Genomic DNA, 26,579 nt, shown 5'->3' on the forward strand with positions numbered 1-26,579 from the left:
CTCTGTACAGACCAAGCAGCAGTTTGCTAGAAGACCCTGTCTTCTCTTGTCTTCTGCAAGATCCCCAGGACTGGTGAACTCTATAAGGAAGTTGTTTCCTGTCTAATTTTCTTGACAGTGAACAAAAGGCTCTATTTTCAAGTGTTATCACACCTAATGTAGAATTTAACATCCTATTAAAATATTCCTACCTCACGCATAGCCAATTCAGATATTTTTTGTGTTCCTGCATTAGATATTTGAAACACCAATATTCTCTCCCCAAACTTTTGTGCTTATTATTCGGCATAAAGGTCTATTTGTCTAATCTCCTATAAGACATATCATTATTACAGGATCACAGTTTAAGACCTGGAAGGGACATGGAAAGTCATCTAGTCCAGCCCCCTTATTTTGCAAAGGAAGAAAATGAAACCTAGGAAGATTAAGTGACTTAACCAGTCACACAGGGAATAAGTATCCGAGAGCCAGGGTTTGAATCCAGGTCTTTGGGGTTAGTGTTCAGGCCAATGAGACAACAGCATTTTAAGGAATAGTGTAATTAATTCTTCTTTCTTAGAAGTTAAGGGGTGGGGAGATAAAGAAGGACCACACACAAAAAATGAAAAAAAAAATTTATTTCCTCAGTGTTTTATCCACTGGCAATACTGTCCTTTTGTTGCAACACATTTGCAAAACAAAAACAAAAACAAACAAAAAAAAAACCTCAGCTTTTATTTTCCATTTAAAACAACTACAATATTTACAGGCTGTTTCCAATAACACACACGCAGACACACTCACAGACACACGTGAGTACATATATCCCTATTTCCAATCAATATCCATATGCTGGTAGAGGCAATGTATGCTTTTCAGAGCCCATTAGCAGAAAAAGTAAATCCATTATTTCACCCTCACACCTTCCCTCATACTAGCTACTTTATATATTCCTCCTTCTAATTCCTCATGTAAAGCTCACACGTAAGGTCAATGTGTTCAATTTAAGGATGCAGTTTTACTTACATGGTGAGTTTTTAAAAAGCAAAAGCAGGCATGATTTTTCCCCATTTCTATTTTTCAATTGTGAAATCAAGCTTTATATTCTGAAGGCTTGTGAAACTTAAGTATACTAACCCCTGGAGGTCATTTGGAGCAGCCATCCTTACATCCATTTCTTTATTTTGACAGCAGAGCCTGAACTCGGGGAACAACAATTAGCAGTCCATTCTCACCCCTGTGCTAAATGACCTTCATTTCTTCCAGTCTGGCTCTACCAAGTCAGAAGCCATTAAGTACAGAGCATAATCAAGATTACAAGAGAATACATATAACCCTATATAATAGGTATAAAAGCCTTGAAACAAAGTTGTCATATAACACTGGTGTTATTAATCTGCTCTGGTTTCTCCCAATTTTTGAAAGTCTTAATACAAAGTCTTCTACAATTTAGGAGATGAGGCATTCATTTCAAAACCAGAAGTTATTCACCCTAGTTTAGGAAAGATATATGGTCCATTTAAAAGTTCATTTAAATAATATTGGGGAAATAGTTACATCATCCCAGACAAGTGACACTGCTGAAATGATTCACAGCTTAGCTTCAAGGCAAAGTTAATAATGGCTATACATTATCTGCACAATTAGTTCCTTCCCATTTAGAGCTTTTAGCTAAACATTCAACCAGTTTGAAATAAGAAAACTTGGAAGCATATCATTCTAACTTTTGTGGAGGGAAAGGAGTGGAAGGAACAAAATAATAAAATGGTTGGCTTTTTGTTTCTTGGGAAATGGAGATCTGAAGTTTGGGCCAAGGAAACAATTAAGACACTCTCTTCATTCAGTGATACCTGAACACATAAGGTATCTTTCCAAACCCTGACCTCCAACAAACATCCATTTCCATGTAAGACTGAAAAGTGAAGTTACATGACCAATGACTTTTTAAAGTAAGATATGTATCTATATATCTATAAAGATATATAATGCTATTATACTTCTGAATAAAAATATCTACATAATTAAAATTCAAGTAAAAGCCTTTAGAAATAGTAAAAACAGATTTTTAGATCCAGTATGACAATGAAATACATCAATAACAAAGCACTAGTGGGACCTTGTCCAAACAAGATAATCAATAATTCCAGTAATTTTTTTATAATCATCTCACATGATGAAAGTAGGAATATGTCAAGCACTTCTATTAGCATGAACATCTATACTTTTAAAAGACCTAAATTTGTCCACATCGATGAAAGGATAATTAAAATAAAACAATACAACACAAGAACAGTAACAATCGACAAGCAGAAACAATATCCATGGAAGAATAACTCAAATAACTTAAAGTAGTAAGTCATAAATCCATCTGGTAGACATTTTAAAGTTGGCTAATAGGATAAGACATCTTTCTTTTCAGGCACTAGATAAATCGTACATAAAAATGCCTCAGGCTTTCAATTAACGATCCAATAAAGCAATCCGTCAACCTACATTCCAAGGTGGAGGCAGAACTGATGTTCAGCTGACAAAGAGCCATCTATTAAGGTTAAGAGATGCGTGTTTCAATATTTAATGAGCCTTTTAAAAATTCATTAAAGTTGGATGCTGGAGAAACAAAATGCTAAACGAAAAACTCAAGAAATATAAGGAAAGTATGTCTGCTCAGTAAGTTAGATTTTCTTACAGAAACTACCATGTTCATTGTTTGGCACATGTTCTACAGAATACAGTTTTCTTTACCTCATTATGGATAAGCACTAGTAGTACTTTTAATAGTACTACATATTTTCTTGCATAACTTTTTCTTTTCTTACATAAGAAGTGCAGTGAAGGTAGGTCATAACTTCACTTCTTTTGGTAAAAGGAAAGGTCAAACTGTCATACTGATATGTCCCTCTACCCTTTCCTTCTAAGTCTTTAAAATTTAACAGTATTTCATACTTGGAAAAAAAGGTTACATGAACTAGATTGGGAAAGTTTAACTTTCTTTAGTGAAAAGTAATCATGTAAGGTCTTTATGAATATTATATTCAGAAAAAGAAGGGATCATACTGACTTAAGACCTTGAAAGTGAACCAATGGACTCATTCAGAGCTTTTCCACTTGTGGCTATTAGAGAAGAAAAACTTAACAAATCATAAACCATCCAATATTCCACTTCTGAAAGAAAAGGAGGTGAGAAAACAGACACCAAAGATACATTTCTAATTTCTATGAATTACAAAGGCTGATAGAGCATATAAATTTTGGTACTTTCAAAATATGGGCTTCTAAAACTCTTTTATAAGAATTAAGTTGTGAGTTATTGAAACATAAACGCTACAAAACAGCTTCAGTCTAGGATCTCGTACGTATTTTAAGCATCAATGAAAAAGGGTAAGAGGGCACACCAAACAGGATACCCTTTTGAGGATTAAGAACAAGAAAAACAACTTGATTTTTCCCCTTTTTACACTGGAGAAATTATAAATGCTTCCTAAATTACAATTACCTGATGTAAAAGAATATATCACAGTTACTGGTGATGGAATTATGCCAAGTTATGAGTCACTTGTACAAACTGGAGAGAATGCCAATGAGGAAATAAACATTCAAAGTGTTCCAACTTATAAAATTCTGAGATTAGGTTTTTCAAATGGAAAAGAGAGGACTTTTATTATGTATAACTTTGCTTTTCTTAAAGAGGTTTTTTTAGGACCAACAATTCTTGTTTCTTGGTATCAATGGATTATATTCTAACAAAATCTAACTCCTAGTGAAGAACATCTATTTTTCTCTTGAAATAAAATCTCGCTTATTGTACTTGAGATTTCTTTTGAAGTAAAGTTGCCATTACGATCAACTTAATATTTTTCTAGAAAAAGAGTCTGCCCAGCTTCTGATTACACCACCCATGTAGAATTCTTTTATGAGAACAAATCAGAATACTCCTGCTAAACCTGGAAAGACTTCTCTTTCATTTATCCTTAAGCCTTATTCCTAATCCATCAATGAGGAGGATCACATACATTTCAAAAAGAAGAGAATGCATAAATCCTTTTAAAAGGGTTGTTTTTAAGAAGTTAAAACCTTATCCTTATAGTGAAAGGAAAGGAATCAACACTAATTTTGATGATGTACCTTACTTATATAATGCAAATTTATATATGCTATAATGTATGTATCAGGGAAATAATAAGCAGTCAATTCAGAAATGTCAGGCTACACAAAAGTCTGATGGGAAAAACAACACCTCAGCTTATATATTATTTTAACAGTATAGCTGATATACCATTATTGAATGTACAATTCTGAAAGAGGGAATTTTAGCAGTGTACCAACTTAAGCAAAACCCAATACAATACAATGGGTAATAGAACCACATGCCATTTGGATCAGAAATAACTTGGAGTGAAAACAGATGAGTCTTTTAGCAGAACAGTAATTAATACCTTGTACTGATTCATTACTTTTCATCCCAGAAATAGTTACTCCAATATTTTCTTTGTGAGGCATTTCAATGCCCGAGGGGAACAATCATACCTCCTCCCAAGACAATTTAAACCGTCAGATCATATGGAGGTAGAAAGATGGCTGCTTCCAAATGATAAGCCTATGAATGCAGTTTCCTTCACACAGAGTCTCACACTAAAAGGTGAAAGACTCATGAAAGGGGAACTTTGCTCATGGAGTTAGAAAAGAATATTAAGAGCTGCAAATTAAATCTAAGCTGCAACTCCAACCCAACCTGATGTAAGCTTGAGTTATGCATATCCCTGAATACACACATTAGAAAACCTAATAAAATCTAGGATATGTGACAACACATGAATTAAGTCAACTTCACAGTTATAAATATTCAAAATTACAGTTATACAGAATATATAATCATAGGAAACAAAATTCAAGTAATAGAAAAAGAATGAAGAGAAAAGGAAAATAAAAGGCAAGGTGAATAAGGGTGATTTGATAATAAGGGCTGCACCATCTGTATAATTTTGTTTTAAAAAAGTTTTTTACTTGGATAAACTATTGAATTGAAGCCAAATGCCTTCAAGACATCCTTACAAGGCCCTCAAGCATTACAACCTCTTTACTAAGCTCTCTGAGATTTGTCCTTTCCTTGAAAAATTAAAAGAGTTTTCTCTTGGAAACTGATACCAACCTAACTGGTAAGGAGCTGAATCTCTAGGGCTGCTGTAGAAAAACAGGATCTATCCTGCTGCACTGGGTGCTCATCCTTGATGTGAACACAGTAATTGGCAGTAGTGTTCACATTACTGAATGCACCACGAAAAATGGCTTTGGGATGCCAACATATAGAGAGGTTCATCTCAAGATTTAGTATTCCATGTAAAGGAAAACAACAAATGCACTGATATGAAATCTAACCTACTGAACCAACCAAGAAAAAGGATAAGCAATATAGCTCCTGCCATCTGTGATTATGTGGAAAGGGAGGGGGCAAATCCCAGAGGCAATTTAAATAATGGTTTTTTTTAATCTTATATATATTATATATGTGTGTATATATATATATATATAAATAAATGTTCTGAGCAATCTCAGACTTCTTAGTGCATTGCTGTAAAAAAATTAGTGCAGTTTTCTCATTAAAGTTTTTAGCTCACAAGGAATAAGATAAATCTGTCTGTTCATAGTCTCTTACTATGCATTAAACTTCTATACTGCTTTAGGTTGAACTGAAAGTTTGTACATAAGTTGACTTTTAAAAATTAAGGTAAGTGGATTTCATATGTTCTATGACCAAACATAGCAATGATTTTTGGCAAATAAATTAGAAAAATATGATGAGTTCATATTTTAGAAATGAAGAGTTTGTTGATTTAAAGCATATGCAATGCATAGAAAAAGTTTTTTTTTTTTTAAAGAGATGCTTCTTAATAAAATCTTTATCCTTCATGCAAAATGTTTCCTCAGCAGCAAACTTAAAAAAATATTTGAATTTTTTTTAGGGATGGAAACAGTGGCAGGAGTGAGGGGGTGGGGAGAAAGAGGCTCTCTAGCCCATTCTATGTGTTGAGTCCTCCCAGGCCTGAAGTGAGTCAAGGGAGATTCTTCTCCTACTCCCTCCGTGCCTTTTCCAAAGTCTTGGGATTGAGGGAGGAAGAGATGAAACGTAGTTGTGAAACACTGGTTTACACTTCAGCCCCAAGTTCTAGAACTCCAGTTTCGATCACAGCAACATATTTGTCATCAATCTGGACCAGGAGAATAGTCTTGTCTATGTGGGATCTACTACCTGGATCTCTGCTGCAAGGCACCCATCGGTGAATCACCTGGAGAAGCCACAATGAAATATGTTAGTATCACTGTCCTCTGGCTTAAGTTTTCTCCTCTAGGATAACATGATAACATATGTAAAATGAGGGGCTGTCACTACATGATCTTTAAGGTTCTTTTCCAGCTCTAAATCCTATGATCTTTAGTAACATTCCAGCTCAGGATTTTGTACCTCACAGAGCAAGATTTGAGACATGCTTTGCAAGGCTGATAATGCTGGACTACTTAGGAAAAAAAAAAAGCTTCCAGCTATATACTGGCATGGGAAACACAAATTAGCCAGTATGGAATTCTTAGATAAATACTATTTTAGTAGCAATGAGGAATTGATGGGAAAGGGGCTTATGATTTTTGTGGCCCTGAAGCTGAAGATTTTAATTCTCTAAAAGCAGGTCAGAGTAGAAGCCCAGGCATGAAAGAAGACCTTTATATTAATGGGTTGCTAGTTTCACAGGCAATTTTGACTACAGCAAGAAAATTTCAATTTTCTTTGATTCAATTTGTTGAATCAAATACATGAACTAAATTCTTATCATTTAATCTAAGTTTTTTGTTTTTCTAATTTTTACAAAACTGGAAAAACAACAACAATCTTCTCTGGTTTTTGTACATCAGAGATAGCCAACACCTGGATTTAATAGTTAATTCATAATTATCATTTAATAGTCAACTCATAATTACCCATGCTAACCAAAGTGGACACGGATACAATATACTGGGTAATGAAAAAATAATTTTTATTTGGCTTTGGAATATATTTTTATGTTTTAATATCACGGTCTGAGATTGTGAGAATTCACAACAATTTAAACAAAACAGTAATGCTTCTGGGAGAAGAAAAGGCTTGAGAACAATCTAACATCTCTTCTTCTTGCTTCCCAGCCTATACTGTGTCACTCCTCAGACAGCAGTAAAGCACAAGGCAACTCACATCCTCCCATTAAGCTTACTACTCTCACCACTGCCTGGCTAACATCCTCTAGAGGATGGAAAAGGGGACTCAGGTAGAGGATGGAAAAGGAGACTCAGGTGTTCTAGTTTAAAAGAGCTTTCTTGGTAGCTGGAAGCTTGGTTATAGGCCTGGAAGCTGGGCAGTTCTCAAGTGAGGAGTCCTTAAAGAGGTGATAAAGATTCTTATAAGAAGTTAATGTGATCTCTAGCTAGTGAGAAAACAGTACTACTGTACAATGCTTTGGCCATGTTACACTAAGGTACTGTGTCCAGCTGTGTTATATTTTACAAAGGACTCTAGGATGACAAGTATGGAAGTGATTTTACTTTGCATCAGAGGGCAGAACTAGAACTAATGGAGTAGAAATTATAGGGAGGTGGGCACTGATTCAGTATGAAGGAAGTCAAGTTAACAATGAAAGCTGTTCCAAAATGGAATGGGTGCCTTGGGTGGTCCTGAGTTTCCTGTCACTAAAGGTCCTCAAACAGAGGTTGAATAACTACTTATAAAGGATGTTATAAGCAGAATTTAAAGGAATAAAGTGTGTACCATTAAACATTAAACTCCGATCTATGATAACTCAAGAGGCAGTTTAGAATTTTGCAGCGTCCTCAAGGTCATTACAAATATCAATTATTATTGCACAGCACTGTACATGTAGAAGGCATAGGAGACTGAGCTGTGTAGGATGATGCTATGTCTCCCTTCTCAGAATAATGCTTTTAAGCACATAAAATACGATGCATAGCATTACAAAGGAGACTAATGATATGTACATCGTTATCTAAATATTTACAACAAAAACAAGTTCAAGGTCTCTGGGTTGAGAACCATTGGTTTAGAATCTTGATAAATGGAATTTATTAAATATATTTTTAGTCCCACATATTCCCAGCAAGGTTATTTTTAATAAAAAAAAAATTAAGTCAAGGGAAATCCTAAAGGTGTTGAAATGGTAATTTTAGATGGATTTTGTTGCTGTTGTTGTTGAAGCTGGAGATGGACAGCTTGAAGATTATGACATCATGACAGAAAAAAAGAAAAATCTTGACCTGTTAACAGCATCACATGTTTCAGTAGGTTCATACCTACCATATGAATAAAGCTCAAGGCAAAATATTTGCCCACTAAAAATGAAAAGGTAAGAAGTATTGGAAAAAAAAAATCAAATGACAATTTATTTTATAATTCTAAACCTTCTATTTTTATTTTCCTCTTTTCCTTTTCCCTATGTGAAGTATTAAAATGGGCTGACACTCTCTGATTAATAAAGTTGGCAATTAGATTTTCTGGAAACAAGTTCCAAAAATGTTCCTAAGGCAAGTGCCAAGGATTCTGTGAACCATCATGGTTCCTGTGAGCTATAATGTGCCAGTCTCCATAGCTAGTGAAATACACAGTCTGGAAAGGTCAAATATAAGTACAAAAAAACCCTTATTCAGTTAAATGAACTTTTGAATAATTTAGCAGCAGACTATTAACAGTCTAATAATCTATGTACATTAGAAATAGAGTTTAAAACTCGTACATTTACATCAGAGGTATTCCTGAAGCAAAATCATATATTATGTTTAACAAAGTAAGGTAAAGAATAAGGCAGTGGTTTCCAAACCTTATGTAATGACATTTCCTTTTTTTTGCCCCCTTAATTATCATTTTTCACCACACTTTCATAAAACAATCTACACCATTCCCTTAGCTCACATTTTATTTTAGTAAAATTAAGAATACTATAATTTAATAACAAATAAACCGTAAACACATAAACAAATATTTAATGATTAAAACCCTTTTATGACTTTTATATTTATAACTTCTAAAATAACCACCAATAATGTTGTTATTAATGTGATAGGTGGGCTTGTCCTTCAGCACAAAGTTTCTAAAAATCAGGAGCTACTCAACTAGTAATAGAGATTGATATTTTATTTGATAGCTAGGGCAGAAAACCCCATTTCACATAAAAAATATTATGGACAGCAGTGAAATTTGTATAGCTTTGTTTGATAAGCCAAAGAATTCTATTCATCCATACACAAAACGGTAATATTGTTAGGTTTCACTGCTTTAATTCAATGTACTACCACAAGACAGAGCCATCAACTATTCTTGTTCAGATGGAATAAGGACGGACATGGTACATCCGCCCATAACAATTGGGTTTCATATCCATTTATATTTAGAAATAACCAGGTCTTTAAAATAAAGTAATAATCGCTTCCATAGAATGGTCAAAGGAATGAATAATTGTGTCTTTACTCCTCTACTTCTCTTACAGAGCAGGTTTTTTTTTTTAATTGGGAAACATGAAAATATTACTTTGTGAACATTTTCATAAATGCAGTCACCTACCTTATATTTCTGGATCCTAAAACATTCACCAAATGCACATGTTTCAGGAGGTAAATTTTGTTGTAAAAGTGAACTTGCTTCCTTTATTATCTCTAAGAAAAGGGCAATTCCTTATTTTAGCTCAAATGCCTTTTTAAAATGCTTTGAAACACAAAAACCTGTATGTTTCAGAATGCTACAGATGTCTATGTTTTGCCTCCATGTTGTCAAAAACTTTTACAAAACTTTCCTTTTAAGGGACAGTTTTTCATAAAAATGATTACGCTTGTAATGATCTGAAACACTGTTACACTTCTTGACACAAGTGATTGGCTACAAACATTCATTGCGTCCAAATTACACAAAGGGGCACATTCTAAAGTAATGCCTATAGATGTACATTTCATCCTGACATCAACTGAACTCCATTAGCTAAGTGTCCAATGTAATTTTTCCATATTATATAATTTAAAATTAAAAAACAATCTCTTATCATATTAATAATTTCTCTTGATATTGCATTGCTATAAATAGATCTGCAAATTTACAAATCTTCCCTGACATCAGTTCCAATAATACATCAATCACAAATAATCAAATGAGTATCTTTATATCTGATGGTTTATCCACTTGCAAAGAAAAAAAAAAAGATTTTAGCTTCTCAGTTGACTGACTGCAAAGTTCTTTAGATATCCGGACAATTTTATTTACCAAGAAAGCACTGGAACCATTCAAAATTGCTCTGCTTATGATTTTCCAAGCATTACTTTGACCATATAAATAGCTGTAAATTGTACTGTTTCTTCTATTGAACGAAACTTTTTACACTTAGCAATTCTGTAAGCAATTGCTTGCATCTTATATAATGCAAGCAATCTTTTGATGTCATAGACATGGTTTCTGAAAATTCTTCACAAAATTGGTTTTTATTATAAAAGCACGTACTTTTCTCTGGAACAATTCTCATCTTGCTAACATTCTGTGTATAGATTTTCAAGATATCATTTCAATTTATTAAGTTTCATGCTGTCAGTAACTAAAGCATTCATACAAAGCAAGCACAGCAATATTTCCTATTAAAGACAGTACCTGTGAATTCCAATGGCAAATATAGCAGATTGTACTTTTCTGGATTATGATTTTTTTTAAATTTAATATTTCTGCTATTTAAACTGTCTCTTAAGGTTTTGCTTATACTAGCTATCAGTTATTCCAGTGGATTGTCTTCAAACCAGCTATGTATTTATTCATTACAAAGCCATATTATTTCACTGTAATACAAAATTTAAGACAATTCCATTGAAATTTAATGGTTGAAAACTTTAAGTGAATTTCTATAAACATTCTTGAGTTATTTTAGTTTTGAAAAGTTGTTTTTTGGGGGAGACTAGCTAATTACATTGTAATTATTCAATATGTATGAGAAATAAACAGATGTTATAGGACTTTTAACTGACACGTAAAAGTTATTTAACTGAGAATTTACACATTTTGCGTTTATATTCAGAGACAACACACTCACCTGTGTTGTGAGCTTATGCCAACTTACGGGGACAACAGTATATTGTATATTCATTGAAATTCGACAAGCCCTGACTCAAATTTGATCTTGTTTGTACAGAACATTAAATAATCACTGCACTACATTCACTGCCAGTTGGAACAAATTTGCTGTTAGTCTGATTTTGTTGATTTTGAATTTTAATTTTGTTCTCCTTGAAAAAAGTGGACATATTCATTCAATATGTGCATAATTTATACATTTCTGCCCTTCTTTGTGTTAAGTATAGTTTGAAGGTGTTAGTGGTCATAAAAACAATTGCTACTGATGTCCAATACTAACTCCGAACTCAGATGTAATCAACTCAGAAGATCTAGAGTGATTTCAAAGCTAGCTCACTGGAATAACATCATGAAAAGGATTGCTGCACTCACGTTCTTTCTGGAAGACTTTTTGATTATTTAATCACTCCCTTCTCCATGTGCACTGAGTATCAAAACCAAATTACAGAACCAAATGACCAAAAAGGAGAATTTTATCACATTTTTTGTTCTCATTAGAAATGACAATGAAGGGTCTAGTGTTATCCTGTTAACAAAAGGGGGCAACTATATTATTCTGAATGAGGAATAATGTAATCTCTTCATGAAAGACTACAGTTGGATTTAAAATAGAACACTTTTTAATATTAGAAATAATATTTGTAATAAAATGTTATCTAAGCAATTAAAAATATACGTGACTAAGCATATATAATTTACCCCTCATATGCTTAAAAATTAAGAGAAGAAAGTCTTGGGAGACATAGCACTTTAAAAAAATCTGATGTCAGGAATATGGCAGGTCAAGTTCAAAATGAGCAGTATAGAAATCATCACAGTCACCAAAATTATGTTCTGAAATTCTGAAGTAATGCTTACTGTACACTTTTAATATCAAACCATGAAGCCAATTTTATAATAAGACTTACATGTCCTTCCATGCCTTCCTGAGGAGTCCAGTCTTTCCAGCTGTTTCTTCCAGCTTTTAACCGTATCCCCTCATCTGGCCATTGCAGCTCTTTCCTTTTTGACAGGTTGATCCCTTCCAAAATCTGACTGGGATCCACAATCTGTATTGTAAACAGAAATGGTTTGATTAAAATGCATGCTTTTTCCCTCTGTCTTAGCTTCATGAAAACTGCAGAACTCAAAAAGAAGCCTTGATATGATACTGCAGTCTTTGAATGTCCAGATCCAGATTTGCATGTTAAAACAAGTAAGAAACTTTAAAGGTCCTCTTTCCAAATTCTTTCATCTGATTGTGAGAGCTTCTTAGAGTAACCCAGTAAGAATGGCTGAGAAAATCTGTTGGGAGAATTACCACTGCAAAGCTAATATGTTTGCTTCTTCAAGTAAAGGCAGCCCAATACAAGTCTTCGCACTAGCTTTGATTCTCCTAAGGTGTTCAAGTTTTTAGAAAATATAAGCTTCTATATTTTTAAAAAAATCCAATCAAACTTCCATTTAGAAAAATCTACAAATAACTTGAAGGGGCTTAAAATAACTTCACGGGTGCTTAAAAGTTCAAGATGGCCAACATACATACAAGTTTGTAGTATTAAGGTCGCACGGACAGAAGACTTAAGTCACACTGGGGGCAACAACATAAGACTTATTTCCTTACTTACTTGGATTCTGTAAATCATATCTCCCTTTTTGGCTTGTGGATTGTTGGCAGGACTTAAGTTGCTGCCTGACTGTGCATCAGCAGCAGCATTCTGTCCTCCTTCTGGCCCTAGAAAACCCACAAGGGCATGTTTGCAGGCTGGGATGCTTTGGCTGGAGCTGCTGGAAGATGGAAGGGCATACTGCACACTGGCCAGACCAGTCTGGTTAGCAGGTTCCATTTGGTTCACCATGGAAAGGCGGGACTGGATGGATGATGGTAAGTTACGAAGGGAAATCTGACTGGTGGAAGAGCGCCGGCAAGGCACAAATCCTGTAGTGGACATTCGGAGAGATGAATGACGGCTGCTGTAGCAGTAAGAGGATTGACTGGCAACTGAGGCACGAGCAGGAGAATGCCTAACCAGACTTGATTGTACAGAATGGGAGCTGTGGCTGGTACCTAAGACGGGGGAGAAAAGATCACTTCAATAAGAAAATATAATACTCTAAATTTCTGAATCCTTGAGACCTTAACTCAGCTAATGTGAAGAAGTACGTATCTCACACGCAGAATTCTTGAAAACCGTCCCATGGTTAATAAGTACCTGGAACATATATTTCTTTAGTAGCTGTTTAAAACTCAAGTTTCACTTGCTAAAACAATCTTTATCCCCAACTCTGGCATCAGAAAGACACTGAAGTAAACATTTATAGCAAATGACAGGAATAAATTCTAAGTCCTTTCTTCAGAATGTCACATATTTTAGATACATTCTAAATTGTGAATACAGTACTACATCTGTACTCCATAAACTATTTTAATCTTAGTTTATTAACCTGATTACCTGGTAAGAAAACTGGCATAGTTTAGCTTTCATGTACATTAAGTAGTTCTTTAGTCCATGAGGATAACATATTTTTAAAGTGCTCACTTTAAAAAGACAAATTACCACAATTGCCCCCCAAAAAAATGTTTGAAGATTTACTATCAGTATTCTTTCAGTGATGCTAATGGCTATGAATTAGTAACTCTGACAAATAAAAGTTACAAAGTTACCTAAGAGGCAATGAAAATGCTAAGGTAGCCTGCAGCAATGTTACCAATAATGACTTGGGTAAGAAGTATTGTAAAAGATATTATTTAGAACATTTATGCCTGGCAAAAGAAGTAGAACACTGAAGTAGTGAGAATGAGAGACAACAAATGGATAATCAATTGTCACACTGTTTTTGGACAAAGCTGATAGAGGAATTTGTTTTTCTTTTCTTCTCTCTTAAAAATCCTTGAGATTCTAAAAGAACTACAGTAAGGACTCTAACAGAAATTATAGAAAAGTACAGACCAGAAAAACCTAAGACTTCAAGAAAGCAGAGAGTACGTGGTTAGAAGAAAGATCCATCTATCATAAAAGTATCCAATATAAGGAAGATCTGAAATTTTGTTTTCATTTAGAAATATCGGTCCAGTCAACCTCCTCTCTGGGACCCCCTTGAGGCAGGGACAGCTCTATGCCCCTTGCCAGCAGGAAGCAGTTTCAGAAGCCGAGACCTTCGCTCCTTACCCCAAAAGAATTTGGGTTCCTATTTGTTTGAGGGGGAATGACAGGGCTGGAATCTGGGCCCCAGAAAGGAAAAACCCTGGACTTTCCCACATGGCCAGATCTCTGGCCTTCCCCTGAGGCTATAGTCCCATCAACTGGCCTTTCATTGCGGCTACACCCAATCTCCCCTCCATTGTCTTACCTCCCTATGGCCCCTGGCCATTTCCCACCCTTACTCCTAGGTCCAGGTCCCAGTAGTTCTCTTCACCCCAGCTTACTAGCCACTCCCATCCAGATCTTCTTAGGTCCTTCCTCCTGTTACCCCAAACTACTTGGCCACTCCTAGATCCCTCCCACAGTCTTTCTGTATATAAGGTCTATCCTGTCTCCATTGAGATGCTCTGATTCTTAGAATCTGGCCAATACCCCATAGATGCTCAGATTCCTTAAGAGTCTAGCTAATATGGCGAATCTTCAATAAACCTTGTTTTTGGCTGCAAGAAAAAAAAAAAAACAAACAAACAAACAAACAAACTAGAATTCTTAAAATGTACCATAAATAAATAATATTGAACAAAGCCTATGGTAGAAAAGAATTTATTTTAAAATAGTGAATGCTACAATTTTAAGGAAAATAAAATCCTAAAATATGGTAGGTAATTTTGAAATTCTAGTCTAACCTTGATTAATTCATACTCAACTCTCAATTTTCTTACTAGGAAATCAGTATGCAGTATAACTGAAATAAATCCATTGTCAGCCTCAAAATTTCTTTTTACTTTACACTTCAGCTGCCTTATTACTCATAAAATCTTTTTACTAAAACTACTAAAATGTCCTGTTTGGTTTTTTTTTTTTAAATTTCTCTAGCTTACTCTGTAGCAGAGGCACATATATTGAGACAGTCAAAAAGGCAGTGGGCCTAATCCTAACAACTAAGGGCCTAATCAACACAAAATGGAATAGGTGCATAATTAGTGAAGTAGCTAAATACTTAAGCCCCATTGTGGAAAATTCTAATTATGTCAGTTGTGGTCAGTACTTAGGACCTGTGGTGGTAAAATGCATTAAAATTTATAATGGAAAGCAGTATTAAAGGTATTCAAATATTTATTAACATCTCCAACAAAGTAATGAGTAGGAAGACATGGAAAATTTGGTTAAAATACTGCTTAACAAATATGCTTTGAATCTTGAAACTAGGTCCAAAACATAATTGGCAGGTAATTTAGTAGCGCTCCTCCCTGCCACCTCCCTCAAATAAATAGAAATGAAAAGAATGACTGCTATAGAGCACTGGCTTCCAACCTTGGATGTAGGTCCAAATTAAGATTAACAAAGATACAATGTAAAGGTTCAAAGAGAGAGTTTAACACATTTGGCCAGAATAATTTTTGAACCTTATATAGTGCAGGAAAAAGCCTTACTGCTCAGTAATCACTTTCCACATCCCACCCAGTTCACTCTCTTCCCTCTTTGTGCAAGCAGGCAGAAAAGCTTTCCTTTGCTGTTCCCAGTAAATGGTATTACCCAGTGCTGCAGGCTTCTTTACAAATTATCATGTCTATTAGTTCTTCTCAGCAATGCAAGGATCTAAGACAACTCTAAAAGACTCATGATGGAAAATGCTATCTGCATCCAGAAAAAGAACTATGGAGTCTGAATGCAGAACAAAGCATACTATTTGCTTTTTTTCTTCTTCTTTCTCATGGTTCTTTCCATTGGTTCTAATTCTTCTTTACAACATGACTAATATGAAAATTAAAAAAAAAAGAAATAGAATTCTATGAAGTAAAAAAAAAACCCCAACAAATTATCATGTCTAGATATTCAAGGTACACTTCCATTTTGGGGGATAAGACCACGTCAAGACAAATACTAGATGTCTCAGCAACGTGGGGCCTAAAATGCATCAAACCGTAGATCAGAATAAAATTCTTTAATATCTGGATTTAATAACCCTATGACCCAAAATATGTAGCACAAGCATAAAACCTGGTAAGTCATGTATATGACCAGGTATGGTTCTAGAACAATATAGTATGAAGCAACTCTTTCATACTCCCTAATCATTATAACCAATGCTTTCATGCTTGGACCTCTTCTTATACGATAATCCATATATGGAATGCAATCTACACTCCTTCCCTATCTCCATCATTTAATATCCCACTAATACTCAAGATGGAGTTCAAATGTCACCTCCTCTAGGAAGTCTTTCTTGACTAACTGCATCCCTCCAAATTCTAGTATCTATCATTCTTACTCCATTCTCTTCTACCATGTAATTTAATAATTATCTATTTATTTTATGAGATTACATTTCTGAGAGGTGGCATGGATAGAGAACTGGCCTTTGAAGGGAGGAAGGGAAGATTTGGGTATAAGTCGTGCCTTTTACACATCCTGATCCTCCTGCCCCAGGTAACTTTCTGAGTCTATACATTGCAGAGAAGGTGCGGATGCCTTTTGGCAGAGGATGCTCTCTTACACAGTCCTATCTCAACATGGTAAAAAAAAAGGGGGGGGGGGGGGAGAAACATAGGACCCCAGCAAATGTAAAAACAAACCCAGCAAATAACTCTAGGCCCCACCCCAAACCTTTATTTTTAATAATTCTGATATTTATTTAACACACGAAACAAGTAAAATAACACACTGCACCCACAAAAAAAAAAATTGCAGCCTCTACATGAGTCTCTGCAGCCACCTGTGTAGCTGCAGCGACTGCTTCACAGATTTCCAAGATACAATAATCACATGACTAACTCTGGATGGTAGAGACAAAGAGAAGGTGTTTCCAAAGAGAGAGCACATAGCCTTTACTTCTTTAACACACTGAAATGTAGGGAAAAAATTTAACTTTTTTATAATAAGTTGTAGACTTACGGTAGTAAATGATGAAACTAATTAATAATATAGTTACGCATTTACGACTTACTAAGATTTTTTTTTTAGTTTTCTTTACATATGTGCATTATTTGAGATTTTCCTGAGTACACGCCAAATCTCCAAAAACTCCCATTTAACTACCCACGGCCAGCCACAAATAACCAAAACTACAACTTTGGAGAGATGACTATACAATGAAATCACAGGTCTGGTTTAAAAAAAAAAAAAAAAGACATGTTTACCGATGTTAGGCTTAGCTACCATTACCATTAGTTACCATTAGCTATCATCCTAATACAGGATGTTTAATGCATACTTTGTCAGATAGGCCAGCTAAATAACCTCAGGGATCCTGGAAAGAAGTGCAGTGCTAAACATAAACTGTTCAGGTTTATGTAGTTAGAGGGTTCAGAGAAGTATCAAAGCAGTTTGTTGCTCTACCAAGTCATTGCGCTGATAAATTTATTGTCTACTATATGCAAAGCACTGTGAAGGACACTTCCCTCGTGGACTTTTTGGCTAAGGAAAGAGGGATTAAGACAGATAACTATAACATAACTATAATATAAAACGTTGGCATGGTAAGTGCATTACAGAGGGAGGATTAGAGACAGTTTGACATTACACGCAGTATTCCACATTTATGGTTCTCCACCTCTGCAAAAAAAAAGCAAGGCAGCTTTAATAATTTTTTTTACAGTACAGTAATATTCTATTACATTCAGATACCACTTTTTGTTTAGTCATTTGCACAAATGATAGCCATCTACTTTGTTCCAGTTTACTTGTGACTACAGAAAGTATAGGTATAAATATTTTGGAATATATATAGGGCCTTTCTTTTTGTCATCTATCTTTTCGCTGATGCATTTTGTTTTTATATCATGTTCATTTCTGAATTTATTTCTCCCTGACCCAGAAAGACTTCCCTTTTGAAAAGACACTTCAGCAAAACCAACCATTATACAACTTCAACAAAGGATGCATCCATTTAAAAAACTCACCATTTCTATATAGCAATAACAAAAACAAAAAAAAAAATAGAAAGGGAAATTCCATTTGAAATAACTACATTTTGTGGATATACTTTGTCTATATTTGAGTTTTAAGTGTCTTTTCTGAAATCTGAATGGGTTAGTGAGCTCCCTATTTATCCAAATTGGTCTCTTTAGTAATTATCTCTTTTTATTCTTCAAACAAATTAATTCTTTTTGTGTCTTCATAATTCCTGTGATCTTTCCACTCTCCCTTGGGCTGACTTCTGCTATAGAATTTTAATCTACAGGATCCTACTGTCTATCTTTCCTTTCTCTGAATCTTTTGTATTCTGCTCTCCTCAAATCTAACCAACTATTCTTGACTTTGCTATCCTTTTCTTTTTGTCTCCTCAAATTTTTATAAATGTTTTCAAATTCATTCCTCCCTCCTCCCTTCTTTCTCTGACCCTTACTGATCTCTCACCTGACAGTACTTTCGAATTAGTATCACCATTCTATGTTGTACAAGCAGCTGCTTCCTCCTCAGTAAATAGAATTAGATTCAATACATATTAATTAACAGGCATCTCACTCCCTCCTCTTTATCTTCAGAAGAGCCTCATACCTACGGGTAGGGAATCTTTCTTTGTGTGACATTCTGCAACCATTCAATCTTCTGACATAATTCAAGATTCTCCACTGCCTTTCCAAGTTCTTTTTCTTACTTGTTTTCAAACTGAAAACCTTTCTTCCATTTTCATAAGGAACATGCTATTTCCTCTGCCTTAGTAATATAATTTACTTCGGTGCTTCAATGCAATGACCTCTATCTCTGTCCTGACTCCTCTTCTGAACTTCACATTCCTACTTACCTTCATATCCACTTGGATGTTCACTGAAATTACAAGTACAAAATGTCTAAAACCAAATTTGCAATCTTTCCCTGTAAGTTTGGTACTTCTGACTTCATTATTTCTGCCACCAACATGAATCACAGATCATAGATATATAACTAAAAAGGGCCTTAGACATCATCTGGTTCCATTTATTTTATATTCTTTGTTCAAAACCTTGGCTTTATCATTGACTACTTCTTCTTTCATCTCCTATCATTTCTCAAGTTCCATCATAGGACTGCAGATGTATAACTAGAAAGGACCTTATGTCATCTAGTCCACTCTTCTCATTTTTTCAGACGAAAACAATGAGACGCAGAGAATCTAACTTATTAGCTGTATGACCCTGGGTAAGACACTGTCTCTTTCTGGGTTTCAGTTTCTCATCTGTAAAATGATGGGTTTGGACTACATGATCGTTAAAATGCAGCAATGGATTTTCAAAAATAAAACAAAAATACATAAATTGCATGGATCTTACAAAAGAAAGGGCAGTTGACAGATGGTGATAGAAGAATGGTCTGGAGGTGGCACTAGAGAATAAGGAGTATCTTTCTGGGTCAGGAAGAATGAGAGTTCCTCTCATGGATAACAGGAGACGGTTGCAAGAAATAATGTCCTCAGGGCAGAATCAGGTTTCAGTTAGAATAAGGAAGAAGAAAATATATTGGCAAGGGAATTTGTTGAGACCATTGCACATAACAGAATGGGCTAGAAGGTGAGAGAGCTATGATAAAGTACACCTGAGGAAGAATACAGTTAATTAGAATATGGTTGTACATTTGATAAGAATCAGTACAGACATGCCACTTTATAACAACATGGTGAAACAAGTACAGCAGGGAGGAAACTGGTGTGATTTGATACATTTATTTACTGAACTTGAAAAGTAGATAACATTCAGAGTTAGTCTATTCAAGATGGAAATGAACACTGGTAATTCAGAGTGTGCCTCCGTGGAATGGCCCCTCGATGAAGTCTCAACATGTTCTCCTAAAATGGTTTTAGAATCCCAGTTCCTCCAGTCCCTTCTCTGTCCCACTGTTCTTCTAGGGTTTGGGGTAGTTTTCCCACACCACGATTATACTTATTACCTCAACAAAAGTTGCACTTTTGTACACTGTAGCATGGAGGTGACCCTATGTTCTCAAAGACTATACCAATGAAGTATAAGCTCTGATACGTCCTACCAAGCTGTAAGGGTTTTCAGTATGAGGGTAATGACCCAAAAACCAGTTTAATTAACTCCTGAGTTAATTGAGCTGGCTACAGGTTGATGAATTCTTCAACATTCACTAAATTACAGAGATATTTTATGATCTTTGTTGGTGTAGCAAATACCCATTCATATGAAGTCAGATTCTCAAGGTATTTATTAGTGACAGTGATCAGATCTAATCCTTAAAAGGATGCCTCTGTCTGTATCCCAAAGAAATCAAAGAAAAAGGAAAAGGGGCCTTGGAGTCAGGAGGACCTGAGTTCAAATCCAGTCTCACACACTTGACACTTAACTAGCTGTGTGACCCTAGGCAAGTCACTTAACCCCAACTGCCTCACCAAAAAAGGAAAAAAAAAAAAAGAAAAGGACTTACTTGAACTGATACAAAGTGAAGTGAACAGAACCAAGAGATCATTGTACAAAGTAACAGCAATATTGTAATGATAATCAACTGTGAAAGACTAAGCTATTCTGATCAACATAATGATCAAAGACAATTCCGAAGGGCTCTTGATGAAAAATGGCATCCACTTTCAGAGAGAGAGAGAGAGAGAACTGATGAATTCTGATGGCAAGTTAAAGTATAATTTTCTCTCTTTATTTTTCAAGCTTTTTTGTGACCTGGCTAACAAAGAAATGTTTTGCATGACTGTACATGTATAATTGATATATTTCTTGCCTTCTCAGTGGGTAGGAGAGAATCTGGAAATCAAAATTTTTTTTAAATATTATAAATAAATAAATAAATAAATAAATAAATAAATAAATAAATAAATAAATAAATGTTGAAGGCAAAAATAAAATGCTATTGATCCCAGCACTATCAAAAAGGATTTGTTCCTTAGGAATTGAGATAGGTGCTGAGCAGGGCTGGACTTAAGAAAAACTTAACATTGCTGAAATTTATTTTTTAGCCCACCCCTACCTTTTTTATACCTAATTACCATGAAGCATAATATATAATATTAAAAATGTGACAGACTAATTTTTCTGCATATGCGCCTTAGACTTGGATTCAGGAGACCTGGATTTTCTTGTCTATAAAATGGGGATAATATTTACACTACAACCTTCCAGCATTGTGGATACACAGCTCTTTGGAACAATAAAGCACTATACAGAGATGAGTCATAGTCAGTTTTTATAGTTTGGTACTCTTATGATATAGCTGTCTATTCATCAATTCAGAACACTGATTATCAACATAATATTATTACTTTTTAACTTATTGCTTTTACTACAAAAAAGTTACCTTATGGGCACTTTATTATATGTTAAATAGGAGTTTGGAGATGAACAGGTCACTGAGAGAATCAGAACAGAGAGAAAAGCAAATTGACAGTATCAAAGCTGGAGGTCAGGAAATTTTATCTGCTCTAAAAAGCAAAGAGAAATATTCTGATGGACTGTACTTAAACATCTTTCATGTGGTTAGACTTGTGACATTATCAGTAATGATAATTGAGAAACATTGAGAAGCAGCGTAGCAGAGTGGATAGAAAGCTGGCCTTAGATTTAGGAAGACCTGAGTTTAAGACTCACCTCTGACACATACAACCTGTGTATTGCTGAGCATGTCACTTAATTTCTCAATGCCCAAGATCAGGTACAGATCTATGTAGGTAAAGAAAGTTTCTCACTAGGAGCTCTCTAAACTAGTAAATCACAAGTAAGGTTAAAGAAAACGGGGGTCTTCATTCTACTAAACTATAGAAGATTAAGATATAACATGAAAAATTCAGTCTCATGGTGAGGCAGGGATCATGAAGTTAAGAATTTTCTGAGAAACAGGAAATAGTCAGGAAGGATGAAAGTCATTTGAAAGGGCTCAGCAATGCAGCTATGCCTAGAACCTTTCATAGCAAAGAAGGATTAAAGAACCAAACTGACTGAGAGGCAGTATGGGATAGTGGAAAGAAAGCAGCTTCTCAGACCAAACTCTGTCACTAGCCATGCAATGTTGAGTGACTCAACTTCTCTGTGTCTGAGTTTCCCCTTCTGTAAAATGAGGGTATTATAGGAGATTCTCTCTATGGGCCCTTCTGGTCTGAATACGCTTTGGCTCAAGGGTTTTGTGGTGAGTTATTCAAGAGTGAGCAACTAAGCTTATATGCATCAGATATACCCAGACACAATCACAGTTAGTCACCACAGCTAAAAAGTTAACATTACACAAAGAATCTTGTTATTACCAAGTGTTGGAAGGTGAGATGTGACAGGAGGGTAGAGCCCAGCTCCAGGCCCTTGTCCTGAATTTCCACTGCCTCCTTGTAACACGTTGCTGTGAGGTTCATTGGCACTTGTTGCATTGTTACTAGTGCAGGAAGTCCCACCTCCTGCATCGGAATCTTCAATGTTCCCACCACTGTTACAGCCAGCTCCACAACCTTTCCTTAACCTATAAACAAAACAGGGCCCAGAGCATTAGGCTCAGACACTTAAGGTATGAATTCTATTCTTTTCCAGTTATCCTGTACTATGTCAACAATTCAAGTTAACTCTAACAATGTTCCCCATGGAGAACTATTCAAAATGATACTGAATATAACAGATTTTGTTAGATTTTTAGAAGAATGAACTAGGAACCACCATCCCCTTCTATCCTACCCAATCTGCTTCACTTTATATACTCTAACTTCAATCTTTCCTACATTATAAGGAGAGGCAGGATAACACCATAAAAAGTACCATAAAAAGTATTTTTGGAAGTGGAATGTCTGCCAATGTCTGTTTGATGACTGAAACAAGTACACACCCTTAAGACATCATTTATCTATACTGCTACCCTGCACTTCTGAAAAATCTGCAAATCCTTTCCCACCTCTGGCATTTACAATGTTTCTTTTCTTCCTCTTAGGGAAAACAAAGAGCTTAGCCTCTTTAGGCAGACTTCAATACAATATTCTAAAAAAAGAAAGTACCTAGGTCCATCACTAACTCATTTCCTGTTCTCCCTTTTGTTTTGATTAAAGTGGACATTAAAATGGTAAGGACCCTCCCTTAAAGCCAAATGATAAGAGCCAATGTGATAGCAGGCAAGATATCAGAGTCCTGATGGTCTAGGAATTATCAGAAAGAGGAAGAGAGGAAATGAGAGAAGAAAATCCTCATAGATAATTTGCACTTACTGAGCAAATGCAGTACTCTCATAATTTTAAAATACAGTATTACAATTAACTTTAAATTGACATGGAGTCTGTGGGTGGCAGTTTATACAACCTGCCAGAGACAAAGGAATCTGTGACAGAGTCAGGGAAAAAAATTCAAGATGTCTATTTGACCCTTGGTCAAATAGCTCTTCAAATCACCAGACTAATGCTTCTTTTAAAAATAATCAAGTAAAGATTTTATGTTGCCTATTTCTTTGGCTTTCTTTTCAAAGCCTCAGAAACTCCCCCGTCTCTAAAACTGCTTTGTGATCTAAGGCTTCCATAGTCCCAAACCTCCTGGGATATGTGGGGGAAGAAGAGCACTGGAGCCAAGGATCTGTGTGCACACTGAGGACATGGAGAACCGAAGACAGAGAAGAGACTCCTTGGTGTCCTGTGCAGTGACTCAATGTCAGAAAAGAAGCCACACATCTGTAGCACATAACAAAAGCCTTAATAACCATATAGTACTTTCCCTACTGCTGGAATTAAATTTAAAAAAATCATTCAATTTGTACAAAATTAATGATCTATTTTTCCTGCTAAATGGCCCACACAATTTAGTAGTATAACATGTCATAACAATAAAATGGAAGACCCCAGTTTCTGTGATGAAATAATTATGATCTTTTCTGATAGACATCACTTGGATATAGCTTTTAGTTGCTGGAACCACAAGTAATACTATCTGTAATGAAGAAACTAATTCTATCAAATTTAAGAGAACTAAGATTTAACATCATGAAATGTGGTACCACCCCTTTCACCCTGGTTCCCCATAGCTCACCTGTGCCAGGTTGATACTACAAAGTTTCTGATGTTTCCCAGGCTGATAGGCCCCCCCAAAATGTCTTTTAACTGTTCATGGCTGTCAGAATAAGATGTTGTCAGGGGTGAGACATAGATGGGGTATCCAATTGGTTGATCACATGATGAATTAATCATATTTCTCAGGGCTTGTTTTGCATTTTGGATGCTTCCTCTTTCTGGGTTACGATTGCGCAAGAAAACTAATTCCTGTTGTTGCCCTGCCCAAAGGCCACGAACACATTCTTTATTCACCTGTAAATATGGGAAAATTGTCTAAGAACCAAGCATGGACTTTCTCACAACTACAAAAGCTACCATAAGAACTATAAAAAATCAGTACACAAATATAAATGAAATCAAAGTAACCAATTTCCTTCACTACTACTACGTTGTTGCTACTGTTAAATATTTACTGAGATTCCACAAAACTTATTCCAACTACTTCTGACATATACTAAAGCCAAGAACAACGCTGGTTTTTTTCCTTCTATATTTAGTACTTTAAACCAGATGCAAACCATAGAATGAAGCTGGGCTACTAGAGTTTTTGAAAGAAACGGCCAAAAATAGCTGATAGCATTTCAAACTACCAAAGCGTGAATTCGAAAGTTAAGCCTTCTGAAGAGTCTGAGAAACATGAAAAAGAAAAGTGAAGTCATTATGGTTTAAAAACTCAAGAGAAGACTGAAGAGCTAACTGCTGACAAGATTTAATTAGTATGAAGGAAAAGCTATGTTTTTGCTACTCAGGGACCAGTTATTGTAACAAAAATTCATAAGATAGATGCTGCTCAGATTTCATAGGCAGTGGGTAAGAGAGCACCAAAATCTAATTAAATAATAATTAAGCCCACTGAAATTAATAATGCCAAGGCTTTAAAAGTACATGAAAAAGTTTTACAGATGAGACTAAATCACTGTCAAATTCAGTGTTCCTAAATACTGCCACACTTGGGGGCAATGATCCACAGGAAAGGCATAGACAGAGTTGTTTTTTTGTTTTTAAGAATTCTGAGGTAACTTATAAATAGCTCAAATGATTCCAGTGAAACATCCAGCCGTAGATCAGCCTTCAGGCTCATGAAACACTCTCACTGATATAAATCAGTCACTAAAGAACTTACTTTGATAACTCTGAAGCTAAGGTAGCGCTTATTGAGCATGATGATTTTGTATTCATTGGTGCCATCATCCATTACATGACGTAGAGCAAGTAGGGAAGGAGAGTTAGAGAGGACTGCACTCCTCCAAGCAGGATCCCCTTCATGAGCTATTACCAGATTTTGTTCATGAGACATGATGGCTTCATAAAGAACAGTAGGGTCATCGTACTCATCTGGAGAAGTAAAATGATCCTAAGCAAGGAAAACAACATTTATTCACTTTTTAAAGAAGAAAGAAAAACATTTAATGTAAAACTAAAGGCCTGTGTCTCTGGAATAAAAGTTCTTTAGAGTCGGCATAAAAACTATATTTAACTCCCATCAAGTCACTTACTTATATATAACCAATCTAAGGATTAGCTCTGGAGCACTGGCTTTATTTTGTTAACATGCCCTTGCTATCCACCAAAAATGACTTTTTTTTCTTACATGATTGTGTTACGACTAATTTTAACATGCTAAATTAATACAGCACATTGGTTTATGACAGATTTTAATATATTTTAAAATAGATGTTTTCTCAAAGAATATATGATTTTGCACATTAAACAAATGCTATGCAAATCATGTCTTACCGTATCATATACACTTGTCATCTAAAAACAATTTTTTACCAGGTTTTTGATGATTCCTATATCAAATCCAGTTAGAAATTTTCCTTATAGATGCATAATTGATACTCATTAGTACTGGACCAGGGATCCAAATCTGGCAGTTTTCCCTGAGAAGCTATCTTACATAGCCCATAAAGATTCTAGGATCTACGAGGCTCAAGACCAAAGAGGGTGGTAAGAGAACAATGATGAGAGACTGTTGGAGTGTTTGTTCCTAAACTCAGCTCTTCAGGAGCTCCCCTATTTTCTTCATGGCTGCCTATATCTAGTTACGGGGCAGTGGAAGAAGATTCTGTGATGGCAGGAATACGAATTTCGTACCTTTGCTACAAGCTGAACTACATGCTGAAATGGAAGGAGACACAGTCCTGGTCATAGTAAGCTACGGACTATTTTGACATATTCTAACTACAGACAAATTACAAGTGAACTGTACAGATGCTCAGATGAAAGAGTTAAAACTTGCAGTTGAAGTGATTATAGAATCCCAGAGGTATTGCCTTTACAAAATTTCTGACAAGGGGGTCATCCAATCTTTTAGTGAATCAAAAATACATTTATGACATACCTACTGTGTGCCAGACACTGACTAAGTGCTGGGAGAAAAATTTTAATGAAATGG

General features: G+C 35.4%; 1 protein-coding gene across 5 annotated transcripts in view; it reads right to left on the minus strand.

Annotated features, from left to right (window-relative positions):
- Positions 1 to 597: 597 nt before the first annotated feature.
- LOC114029979 (pecanex-like protein 1) overlaps positions 598 to 26,579 on the minus strand; it is a 238,611-nt gene continuing 212,629 nt past the window's right edge. For all 5 annotated transcript variants that reach the window (XM_027844629.1, XM_027844628.1, XM_027844627.1 and 2 more), the window contains 6 exons: positions 25,305 to 25,535; positions 24,159 to 24,433; positions 22,415 to 22,620; positions 12,718 to 13,157; positions 12,019 to 12,159; positions 598 to 6,260 (listed from right to left, as the gene is read on the minus strand). In XM_027844629.1, the coding sequence (XP_027700430.1) occupies positions 6,120 to 6,260; positions 12,019 to 12,159; positions 12,718 to 13,157; positions 22,415 to 22,620; positions 24,159 to 24,433; positions 25,305 to 25,535 (1,434 nt within the window). In that variant the 3' untranslated portion in view covers positions 598 to 6,119. The remainder of the gene's footprint in view (positions 6,261 to 12,018; positions 12,160 to 12,717; positions 13,158 to 22,414; positions 22,621 to 24,158; positions 24,434 to 25,304; positions 25,536 to 26,579) is intronic.

Source organism: Vombatus ursinus, unplaced genomic scaffold (genome assembly GCF_900497805.2).
Source record: "Vombatus ursinus unplaced genomic scaffold, bare-nosed wombat genome assembly UNPS02014945.1, whole genome shotgun sequence".
Lineage (NCBI taxonomy): Eukaryota > Metazoa > Chordata > Mammalia > Diprotodontia > Vombatidae > Vombatus > Vombatus ursinus.